Genomic DNA, 12,320 nt, shown 5'->3' on the forward strand with positions numbered 1-12,320 from the left:
TTGGTTTCAAACCTGTATCACCATGGAAGGTGCAGAGAGAGACAAGTGGGAGAGATTTTCAAAGCAGCCTGGTGTCACTCATCTCAATAGAGCAGCACATCTGAAAATTCTGAGCACCATCAGGTCCTGTCTGCATCTTTGAGAACTGTCCAAAGGTGCTTAAAGACCCTTGAGATGGTAATTCAAAAGCCTGAATGCCAATGGTGAGATAAAATGCATTTAGAAATTGTCAGACATTTACATTGGCTTTTAGACAAACTTTTAGGCTTGGACTTTTGGGAAGGATGAGAAGGCTGGTGGCACTTCTTGAGACTTGAGTTCCATGTGTGTGCAAGATCTAAGTTACTAGTGTAATCCCCAAATTATCTGAATATAGGTTAGCATCTAGTTTCAAGGAAAACAACTGGCCTTATCCTTGAACCTTCACTCACAAAGTCCCTCCAGCTCTTGTGTCTTGTACAACTAGAGCTGGTCTGGTAACTTGTCGGATAGAGACTTATTTTTATCTCAGAGCTTTTCTACCCAGAGCAGTGGCAGCTATTTCAGTGCATTGTGTGAACCCTTGATTCACCTCTTCATAGGGATGCAACTTTGCCATTGGTGCCTTCTCCCCTGTTTCAGTTTGGGAAAATAGAGAGAGCAACATTCCCTGCTGGAACACAAGGCTGAATTTTTCCACATTTGGCACTGAAAGTAAATGGGAAAGGTGCAGGACTGAGTGGCAGCGCACTGGTCTGGCAGGGCGCTGACAGGGGAAGAAGCAAATTCCAACATGTGACCTCCTGTAGATGGGCCAGGACTTACCTCTGCAAACGGGACAGCAGGACTCCGGGACAGAAACTGGGAAAGAGCAAGTTAATTTGGGACACGTCTTCAGCCCACAGTACACATTCCCTTCCTGCTGGTGGAACACAAGGAGCATTTAGAAGGAGAGGCATCGATTCATATGGTACTGTAAATGCATTTTTGGTAGATATATGTACTGATGTTTACACAAATGTCACCCTGGTATCCAAAAGCAGAATACTGGACCAGTGAAAAGTCTGGATAGCACTCCTTAAATTTATCGTCATGCAGAGGAAAGTCCCCCTTTGAAAAATATTCAGGAAAAGGGAGAGGAGGTGGGGGAAGGAACCACAGTGATTTTAAGTTCAGAATATACCTGAGAAGGTTGGGACTAAACCTACCCAGGGTCAGTTAATGCTGCTGCCTCTTATGATCGATCTGCAAGGAAGACTCAGCAGCGACTGAAACCTCCACTCACAAAGTCCCTCCAGCTCTTGGCCTGTTAAATCCCTGGTTACTGTTAATGCAGAGCATGGTGATTTGATCAGAGGAGGTCTGGAGCTGCCAGGGCTTCTTGCTGAAGAGCTGGCTGGAGTGAGAGGGCTGTTTGGTTCAGCAGGAGCTCACAAGTGTCCTGGGACGACTGCTGGGATATGCTGTGTTTGACCTGGCCCAGGCCCCTGTTTTGGGATGGATCTGTGGCCTGAACGAGCTCCCCAGGGCCAGCGCAGGGCTGTCAGCTTGGCCCAAATGAATCTACCTTCAGTGGGCGACTTTGTGCTGTATTTTCCAGGCAGGGCGAAGCAAAATCCTCTCCATTTGCCAGGCCACAGTATTGTACCTGCTGCCTGTGCCATGCACGCTCGCCTAGGGCAGGTGCTGGGCAGGGCGGACTTTCTACCCCGTGTTTTATTAAGAGGCAGCCTGGCGTTTCCCAGGTGCTGCAAGCAGCTCTGAGCATGCTGCAGGCTTCGGCATTAACTCCCAGACCCCACGTGCCTCGTGGATCCACGGCCTGTCCTCTGCAAAGGGCACGTGAGGCCCGGGCAGAGCACGGCTCCCATGTGTCACTTACGGAGCAGCTGCACTGGGCGCACTGGTTCGCTTGCCGGTTCTGGAAGAGCCCCTCAGCCACAAACATTTCACCATGGTGGTAGGTGGTGCCGTTGTACTCGCAGGATTTGCCCGTGATTTTGCTGCTCACTGAGAAAAGGGAGTCTTCTGGAAGCAATGGGAAAGGAGCACTTCATGGTCACGACAGCTAGCAGTATCACGAGTACAGGGAAGGAAAAAAATGTTTCCCCCATTTATCTTATTTCTTAGGAAAGGACTCGTTTGTCATGCTACAAAGTAAAAGTGACTTTCTCAAGCTGCTGTTTTGCTCAACATCAATAATTCTTACTTCAAGTGAAGGGTCCCACTTGTTTTAGGATTTCTATGACCAGCTGCAGTGCCAGCTCTGAGAGCTCATGCAGCTGCATTTCCTCTTTCTCTCTTACAGCATTCGCTGCCCTCCAGGGTAGGTGAGTACAGTTATGTATCCACCTGTTACCTTCCTGTTTTTTTAAAGCTACTCAAAAGCTGCTGTTTCTCCTCTGTGCATGAGTGGCAGCTGTGCAGATCAGCACACGTCGTTTGCAGAACGGAGTGCCCAGGATGGAGCACCCAAGGCGGCAACGTCAGTTCAACTCTGAAAACTGCTTGGCACCACGTGCATCAATATTTCTTCCATAACCTAAAGCCATCCACACCTTATGGTAGAACATCCCCTGCACTTTTTAACTATTATCAGTTGACAGACTGTGCAGAGGAATTAATTTCACCTATAAAATGTAAGCCACTGATTCTTGCTAGGCTGTGATTCTGGCACTATTCATGTAAATGGCATTTACATTCACATGAATTCAGCATCTCAGCATGGGAAGCGGCACTTCAAACAAGGGCTCCATGGAAGTAACACTGGGCTGTTTGTTCTGTGGAGACAGAATCACTGCAGATTTCTAGGAATGCAGCCGAAATTTTGTTTAGTGAATTTAGGCCTTTATGTAAAAAGAAACCTGACCTGAAAATTCAGGTTTTGCTGCAGCCGCTTTTCTGCCTATCAGATAACCATGGGGAGATTTTTCTGTGAAATTATGCTACCAGAGAATGCAAGCTTTTCAGCTACGGCTCAAGCTGAAGAGCAGAAGTTTTCTGATGATAAGCACTGCTCTTTAAGGCAGATATTCCAAGTATTCCATAAGAGCATTTTTTTTCATGTTGGCACCATCAAATATTAATAATCTTTTCAATGGCAAATGTCAAATCGGACTGCGAAGCACATGCATCCTATGATGTTTGAAGGTCTAGTTAGGTTAGCAGGGAACCTTCTGCTGTGCCCCACAGAGCAGCAGCAGAAGTGAAGTTGACCATCTAGGGCTCCTTCAGTGGCATTTCCTTTCCCTTCAGAGGACAGAAATAGCCTTTGCACTTGCACCTTTGAGTGACCAGAGGCAGCCTTACTTCAGTGCAGTTAAAGGACTCCAAAATCTTTCCAAATTCTTATGAAAGGCCTGTACGTGGCACAGTAGCATGGTGCTTTCAATGTTTCCTGTATGTTCTAGTAGTAATACACATCCAGGCCTGGCAGGATGTATGCGCTAATGGAGACATATCTTGTGTAAGTCATCAGCAAGAGATTCAAGTGAGACACTCAACTACTGTGACATTAGGCATGGATATTGGAAACTATGGATAAAGGGGCAGACTCTGCCTCCTCCAGAATGTTGTCACCACAGTTCCATGGGCCTTCTGGAAATCACCTCACAGGAAGCAGACACTGCCAAACCCCTGGTTATCCCCTTCCACCCCAGGCAATTGGAAGAGCAGCAAAACTGGAAGGGCAATGAAAGGAGAAATAACAGGAGAACACAGAGGGTCTTTGCCTGTTGAGGGCCTGTTACAGCCTCTGCAGGACACCGCCTGTGTGCGGTGCCTGCCCAACAGCAGCTGACAGTATTTGGCCCACGGTCTGATGCTTGCCAAGACCAGCACTTGAAAGGCTCATCTGGACTTTTCAAAGAATCTGGTGAAGAGTGTAAATTTTACTGCAGATTTACCTTGGTATGCAACATTCCTCAATTAAATCACTATGAAATCTCCAAATGCCTTTGAATTGTTGATTCTAAATATGGAAGAAGGATGGTGAGACTTTTGCTTACATGATGTTTCTACTTTTACTCTGATATCCATGGTGTTGTTGAACTACTGCAGTGCTCCGATAGGATCCCAGGCAGCCAGAGATTAGCCCCAGCATACCACAGCTGAGGCGAGACACACGAGGCTGCGACACAACCACTGCTGCCTTTCCAGCTCCAAGAGAGGAAGTAATGGGGCCAAGGGAGAAAGCTGACAGTTCCTGTACAGCCAGTGCTCTCTCTGATTCTCATTTCTGCCTTGGCTTCCAGCACTGCCAAGTTAAGTGGTGACCATATCTCCTAACGTGGTTAAAAAGAAGATGCTTTTGGCTGCTGTGTTGTTCATGGAGGAAGAAGCTAGGCAGCAATCAGGTAGCTTGCTCTGGACCAGCTCAGGCCAGCAGCTCAATCTCTGCTGCTCTACTCTTTGCTAAATGGTAGGGCCTACATAACAAATAGTTGGTCTCCTTGATAACCATAATTTTCTCCCTGAGACCCTTGTAGGTCTCATGAAGCAGGGATAGGAAACTAAGTGGCTGTCAGGAATGTGTCTGCAGGTGACACAGGTTGGTCATCTGAGATCAGTAGAGGACTAGGAGACACATGATGTAATCCTGATAGTGAATATTCTAAATGAAACTTCAGGTGGGAATGGGATTATTTGTCGCAGGAAAATCCTTCAGTAACAAAAGTAACATCAAAGGACTTTGCCTCATCCAACTGCTGCAGATGCTAGTGAAGAAATGAAGCTACTAAAATGTCCTTCGGCCATGCAACCCTGTAGCAGATAGTTTTCCTCCCCTATATTTGTTTTAAATTTGATCATAGATGTTAGGTCTACAACAGATAAATTTTAACATACAGCCCATGACATATGCCTGTCTTGGGAATAAAGGGACTGAATTCCATCAGTGTTTTCATGTAATGACTATTCTGTCACTGCTGAGCTGATGTAATGACTATAACCAAAATCAGTTTCCACCATCAGCTTTAGGTCCGGATGCAGCACATACCCGTGCAAATGACTGCCTTTTAGCACATAACTGAACAGTGTTATTTGAGTGCATAAAATAAAGTTTGAAAGAAGGTTTCAGAATTGAGACCTCCTTACTGTTATTGCAAGAAAATATATACCATCACACCATAAGCTGTATTTATTTTGTATATCTATATATAAGTTCTGTCTAATGCAATTTTTCTTTCTCTTTCTGTTTTTGCTAGCCTATTATTGCCTTCCTGCAATGAGGATTTGCCTTGGTTTCTTTTCTAGTGCTCTTTAAATCATACTGAATTACAGGACTTCAGACTCCCTCATGATATCATGTTTTCCTGCACGATGTGAGATTAGAGTGATTGTGGATTGTTTTAGTAAGTGCCAGATTTCAACTTTGAAAAATCTTGGCATTGATGTTCATATCAGCATGCAGTATTTTGCACCGCAGTTAAGTTATGTTAGAATCAGATTAATTAACTGCAAATATACTGCGCTGCTCAAAGTGCCTGTTGGTAAACCGTATTTCCTAATGAGCATTGTTCCCAAAACTTTATCTGGCATTTTAATGGTGCTGAACAACATTGCTTTAATTTACCGCCTATGCAAAGTACCAGACAAACCATCTGTGTTAATCCTTTTAATTAACAGGGTTCAATCTGAGCTTTTCTTTTTGGCATTCACAGCACATCAGTGGAAGCAATATAAAATGTATAGAGAAAAAGATAATGTAGCATCAATGGAAAAGGAAGTAGCCATGTTTCTGAGGTTAGTATTTATTTTCTAAGGGCTCAGACTTCACTACAGAAGATGATCAGCGATGCTTACTTACATTTCCTGTGATTTTAGGAGGATCAAGATAAGACCATGAATTAGCAATAGCACTGGTTTATCACTGACAGTAGCCTTAGGTAGTGCCAAGGGGCTAAGATGTGCAACCTCAGCTTAGCATGCGACTTACTTGGGATTTGAACTTATACTGGAAGTAGCTTTAAAGATTGAACATGGATGAAGGAATCTTCCAGCTTTTACCAACAGACAAAAAAAGACAACTGTATCAAAAACGTGTTTAGTTTCAAATGATCTTTAAGATCCATTGGAGACTATGGCTACTATAATTGAATTGCTGTATCCAAGCCTTCTTCTCTTCCAAACGTGGAATTTTGCCCACCACTAGTCTACTAGGCATCTTTTTTTCACTGATTTTTACTATATGATAGGTAAATCCTGGCCTTAATGAAGTCGAGAGAAAGATTCCCTTCTGGATTCAGTCTAGGTTTGTACTGTAATTCTCTTTGCTTAGGATGTGTGAATGGAAGCTTGTCCTAGGAGCAAGATTCATATCAGTTGAGATCTACAGTACAACCTGATATGAAACTTCTCCTGAAAGAGAATTGCATGTTTCTATATTTCACTCATTCCACGAACTGGATACTTATTCTCTTTGACAGAGAGTGCAAAGAAATAGTATGGCAAAAAGCTGACCATGAGGGGATGCTAACTCAGAGCGAAGTGGCAGCAGGTGCTGTGCTCGTACTTTCCTGGTAGTTTCTGACAAAACAGTGTTAGATTTGGATTTAATAAATAGGTGTTTTATGGCAATTTTTTTGGCTCAGTGGCGTTTCCTCAGATTTTCCCACCATTTTTTCATGGAAACCTGCTTGGTTCCTGATGGTTTGTCAAGGACTAAAGGTTTCCATGGTCCAAGGCTCTGAAGAGCCTAGGGCTCCATGGTTTCTGGGGCTTCCAGGATGCCACTGATGCTGAGCTCATGTATCACAGTCAGTTTCACAAACACCATCATTCAGCTTCTTCTGTTTATAACTGTATTCCTTCCTGGATTCTTATAAAACCTTGTTCCTGAGATGCTTTACCCTTACTTGGATATGGAACAGAAAAGCAGGAGTTATCTGCAACTAATCCCTTGAACAGCTGAGAGAAATTCCACTGGCAGATGCTTGTGTCTGAAACAGTGGTAACTCCTGCAAAAGTATTTCTGTGCAGAGAGGGGGAAACAGTAACTAGCTAAGGACAAACCAGCTTTGGGGGAGAACTTCATGGAAGAGTGACCTGTATAAGGAAAGGCTTCAGGATCTAGACTAAAGTGGATCCCTTAGGATGAAGTCAGGTTGCTCAAGTGCAAAAGCTCCCAGTCTGGCAAAATAGCCTCAGGATCAGGGGGCAATCATAGTGTGCTAGTCAGCAAGTTGTTGTCCATTAGATGAACCTTCAAACAAGAAAATCCATCACAGCAGCTTTAGCCGCTGTGGGCAATGAGACCAAACATACTGGCTTTCTCCAAGTCACTGTGCTGAGTTTTACTGATTATTACTGATTTTACTGATCTATTACTTCAGCAGTGGACTGAAGTGGTAGCAGAGCATCCCCCTGAAGCTGAGGTTGTACAAGGAAGGTGCGTAGGTGACATTTGTGCTTCTGCTCCCCTCTTGGTACAGTCTGTTAGGACCCTGCACAGCACCAGTCTATTTTATTGTATCTCTCTCCAGATACTTTCTTGTACAATACTCTGTCTGTTCATGTTTGTACTTTCCTTAACACTCTCACCACTCTCACTATTGCTTATTTTAGTATCAGAACATCTGGCAAAGATCACTTAAAAAATCTTACAGACTCTTGGCTTGCTGACTTAGGAACTATTTTTAAACTGCAGCATTCAGAGTCACCTAGTGTCATTTACTGTAAAAGATGGGCTTTTAACATCAAGCAGAAACACGAGGCACTCAGCCTGGCTTGGGTTTTGCAGTTGTCTGGTTTATGAACCACTCTTATAAAAACAAGCAAGTGCTAAACAATATGAAATGAATCACGAGGCTTCATGTCTTAATAAGCTTACCATACTGGGAGCTGTGCTGCAGATAGCCTTGCTGGTCTTTTCTCAGGAGACAAGTGATAGATTATGAATTTGAATCCAGAGAGGACTTTGTGGAACATGTTTGCTGAAGCTCCCCAGAGCATAGGCATGCACAGACCTCAGGGATGAGACCTGGGTCTGGGAGCCTCTTGGCCAGGTGAGCACTGCACCCCGCTAGCAGCCAGAGGCACCGCTGCGCTGGCCTCTGTCCTGCACAGCCCCTGTACCCCAGCGATCTTCCCTGCTTCCAGGACACAACCGGGAGAGCCAGGTTGTTGGAACTATCTCTTCAAAGCTCTCAAGGTTGTATCCTGTTGCAGAAGGCTGTATTTGGGTACCAACTAACGGGTCTCCTAACATGCTCCTTCTGTATGGAAATCGGGATATCCCAAGTACACCAATGTAGCATTATGTGAGACCATAATGCTTGCCTTGGCAGTTTAAATTCAGGGGTTTTAATTGGTATTTGGGGGAATTTTACATTTGGCATGTTAAACTGAAGGACAATCCTCATCTGAAGCAGTATATAAAGAGCAGTTTTGAAGAATCTTAATTGGAATAAAACGCAGGTCTTGCAAACATGCAGATCATGAGCATGTCTCATGGCAAAGAGGAGCATAACTAAATGATGAGAGACCTTCCCCTGGTATTCATGTTTTGCCTATTGAAAATTATATGAAACCAGAACCTGCTTAGATACATACAGTGTCCTAGACAGTGGGCAGCACTTTGATGCCCTCAGATCTGTGTTTGGAAAACCTGTTGTCTGGCTAGAGTTGCACATCCCCCTAGCTCTCCTTGATTGAAGCTCTCCTCCTTCACAGCATCAAGGGCTTTTCCCCGCAGCCAAAATCACCTCTAGGGTAACTCACACAGAAGTCTCCAGAGATATACAGGGATGAATCTTGCCTGTCAAGTCTGTGTCCTGCTGTTTTTCATAACAAAGTTAAAGGCTAATACAGTAGCCTTCACATTTCACTGAGAAGGATACTCTTAGAAGGGCTCAAATATAAACTGTAGTGATGTAGAATAACAGTAATGGGATATTTTATTTATGTACAGGAAGTTACATTTCTGGGTAAAATCCTGCAGGTAGAATTGCAGCTTACAAAGTGGGCTGAAATAAATGTGTTGGCAGCAATGGAGAGTAAAAAGCTAATTTGCACCGAGTGCAATTCATGCCAGGAGCTGGAAGCATAAAGTGCAGGGAGCAGAGTTGCAGATGAGACGCCAGAACTTTGCTTTATGTTAAGTGCCTTGTTACCTCCATAGCTCTCTCTGACTGCTCCCAGCTTGCAAGTTACAGTTGCCAAAGATCTACCATAGTGCAAAAAGTGCTATTTATTCCTTTACCATTGATATGTCTTTAATGTGAAACAGGCTATCAGGCACACAGTACAAGCATCTGTCTCAGACTGGATTTCACTTTGTGTATGGGACAGAGGTTCCCCAAATTAGCCAGCCTGACTACTGTCATTAATACTGAGTACTGAATACTGCATTAATAGCATTAACAGCAACAACTCTGTCCTAGGCCAATGTGTGTAGAGTAGGAAGAATGCCTCCTGCTCTGGTTTCCTTCCTTCATCTGAAAGTGGAGCTAGAACTGTCCCTGTCTTTTTTTGCCAGGCACTCAGGACATTGGACTGACCCATAAATGTCTGCTTTGGACACCAGGAGTTCCTGGTGCAGAGCATTACAGTAAATCCATTGCCTTGAATTGCATTTGCACGGTGACCTGCGCTAAACTCTTCTCTCCAGCTCTAAAAAGATGTGTGTCTCTTCCTGTTTCTTGGAACAGCCTTTTGACAGAGGGATAACCTTGTTTAGGTAGGAGCAGTCCTGCAGCTGCTCTGATTAACACTATCTGAACCAGCCTCCTGTCATCTGAGGAGTGGGGCTCTGACTTTGACAGTCCTTTGACCCCTCCTGCCTTCGTGTCTGCGTGCACGAGGGTCAGCCAGAGCGCTCCCCAACCCTGGAAAGCATCTAAGTGCTAGTGATGCTCCAAGTAAAAGACAGAGTCCTGCTGCCAGACAGAAATCCTCTTTTTCTTGGGCTCTCCCTTCTACTACACCTAAACTAATAGAAGATGGTTATTATATATAAGAAACAGCTACTCAGTATGGACAGATATTTGGAATGGAGGAATAAATATGTGTTGATAATCTGATCCTTACAAGTTCAAAACAGAGCAGCCTGAAACTTAAAGAGGTGAAGGAGGCGTCCTATAGAAAGAGATTATAGAGCTTGCAAAGAGAGCACCAGTCAGCCAGATTTTGATCTTAGTTATGTTGAATAAATCTCGAACAACTCTGTTGATTGGACTAACCCTGATACTTTGTGTTCAAACTAAAGTGTACTGTATATATGTGTGTGTGTATATGTGTATATATATAATTTCCAAAATAATCCTCATGCTCATATGGGAAAAGGATCACATAAATAATAGTCATCTGTGTTTATGTACTGCATTTCATTCACGAATAGCAATACTTTTATATTACACAGAACATTTTCCTGTTTTCCTGCAGTGAAAGCACAGCACAGGGATAGCCGTGGACTCCCTTTGTACGCAGAGATGCAGCTAGTGCTGATCTCGTGCTCCGGAAGGGCTGGTGCAAAGGAGCACAGAGCTAGGAAGCTGCATTTCCTCCTGCTGCCAGTGTGGTTCTTTTTCCCTGGAGGGCTTTGGTGCTGGCAGCATGAATGTGGCATGAATGTGTCAACTCAAGGTCTGATCTAATGTTCATTGAATGAAATAGGTTTGGAATCTGGCCTAAACACCTACTCTGTGTGTGACAGTGTAAAGGCAGTTTCCTCTTTCACCTTCTGGCTCATATTTTTACCATATTATTTAGCATTTCTTGAGAAGGGTCTATATCACATTTAATAACTGCATCTGTTTTCATAGAAGGCTTATATCAAAACTAATAGAAATTTGCTGATGGACTGCCGTAGACTGAGGATCAGTCCTGAGTTCCTCTGCACTTGGCCTTTCCCTCAGTCCCTGCATCACAAGCTTCTTATAAACCTCTGATTTAAAGAAACATCAATGATGTGTGAAGGTCCCTTAAAAAAACCAACAAAAACAGTTCAGCTGTATTGTTTTTAAAAGTAGTGGCTGAGGCTGATGATCAATTTGGATTGAAAAACTGTGCTGTCCAAAAACTGCAAACACAAGTCCTAAACAAAATCCATATGTGCCTCGCAGAGATGCAGGTGTCAATGATACTAGGGCACAAAATTCCTTACATTTAAAATAACTTCAAGAACAAGGTTAAGCTCCAAAAACTGCAATGTAAGTTAAGCAGAGTTAAGCACGACTAGTCTTTAATACAATCAGATGGTAGAAAGTAGATGAAACTCACTGCTTGAAGGAGCTAGTAGCACCTTGTCTAGGCAGTATGAACTTCTTACAGATTCGAGCCAAAGATGTAGTTTTAGTTTAAACACTCAGAAGGTTGTTGGTTGTAGGGTTTTTTTTTAGCTTTCTAGGGCTAAAGACAGGCTCTTCACATTATTTTAATATATTTTCTGCAGCTTGATTTCCTGTGTTTTTTTTTATAGTGGCATTAAAAAAGGGGCAAAACTCTGAAGTAGTTATAAAATACTTTCTAGGTTGCTCTGTTTTAATTCCTAGTGTAAGATTGAAGCATTATATGAATCTGTCAATCACTCTCCTAGCCAAGGAAGCAAATTGAAAGAAGTTTTAGTACATTTTGAATCCTATCTGGGATATCTTTGAAGCTCTGATGAAACAGTTGCCTTGGAAAAATTCTAAGCAAGACATCACATCAATCCGAAGACTTGACCTTCTAATCCTGCCCTCCACATGTGCAGGTACATATTTCCTTGATGCATATTGGACAGATAGCAACAAGATAAGATAGTGATGGACATTGGAGGGGAGCTGAGCATGCACCATTTCTTCCATGAAATGAGGCTGATGCCAACCATGTCACAAAGGGCCAGAATGCTGAGAATGTGGCCAGGTTTTCCAGAAAGTGAGATGTGCCTATAGCTCCAAACTCCTAATTCTGTCAATATTCTCTTATTCAACTGCCAGTTGTCTATTCCTTAGTGTCAGGAGAGCAATCCTAGTAGGACTCGCTAGCAAGGTGGTTATGGATTTCAGAGAGGTATTCCTCGGATAAGGAAAATAGGTATTATTCTCTGGATGATCAGTTCATACAGAAACATGCATTAAGGTTTTAAGGGGTCAAGATTTCCAGGGGTCTGACTGTTTTTATATTATCTGACAGATAATCCTGCTGCTTCCGAAACTATAGACAATGTTCTATGAAAAACAATATTAAAGTGTTTCTATATGTACCACTCAGCATTTTGCTGTTATTTCAATATCTAAGGAACAATGAAAATTACATCAGAAAGTAGTTTGGTTTCAATATAGACTGAAAAATCATAGTACTGTAGAAGCCTAGACATAAATATGCTATTAATCATGAATGTTCATGGAAGCAAGTATGTTCAG

At 43.1% G+C, this 12,320-nt stretch overlaps 1 protein-coding gene across 1 annotated transcript in view; it reads right to left on the bottom strand.

Annotated features, from left to right (window-relative positions):
- The window catches only part of CHRDL1 (chordin like 1), a 33,776-nt gene that overhangs the window by 12,344 nt on the left and 9,112 nt on the right, over window positions 1-12,320 (bottom strand). The window contains exons 4-5 of the mRNA XM_026044543.1: window positions 1,862-2,007; window positions 805-898 (exon numbers count right to left, since the gene is read on the bottom strand). Of these exons, the coding sequence (XP_025900328.1) occupies window positions 805-898; window positions 1,862-2,007 (240 nt within the window). The remainder of the gene's footprint in view (window positions 1-804; window positions 899-1,861; window positions 2,008-12,320) is intronic.

The sequence above is a fragment of the Nothoprocta perdicaria genome, unplaced genomic scaffold (genome assembly GCF_003342845.1).
Source record: "Nothoprocta perdicaria isolate Ctin4 unplaced genomic scaffold, notPer1 scaffold_370, whole genome shotgun sequence".
NCBI lineage: Eukaryota > Metazoa > Chordata > Aves > Tinamiformes > Tinamidae > Nothoprocta > Nothoprocta perdicaria.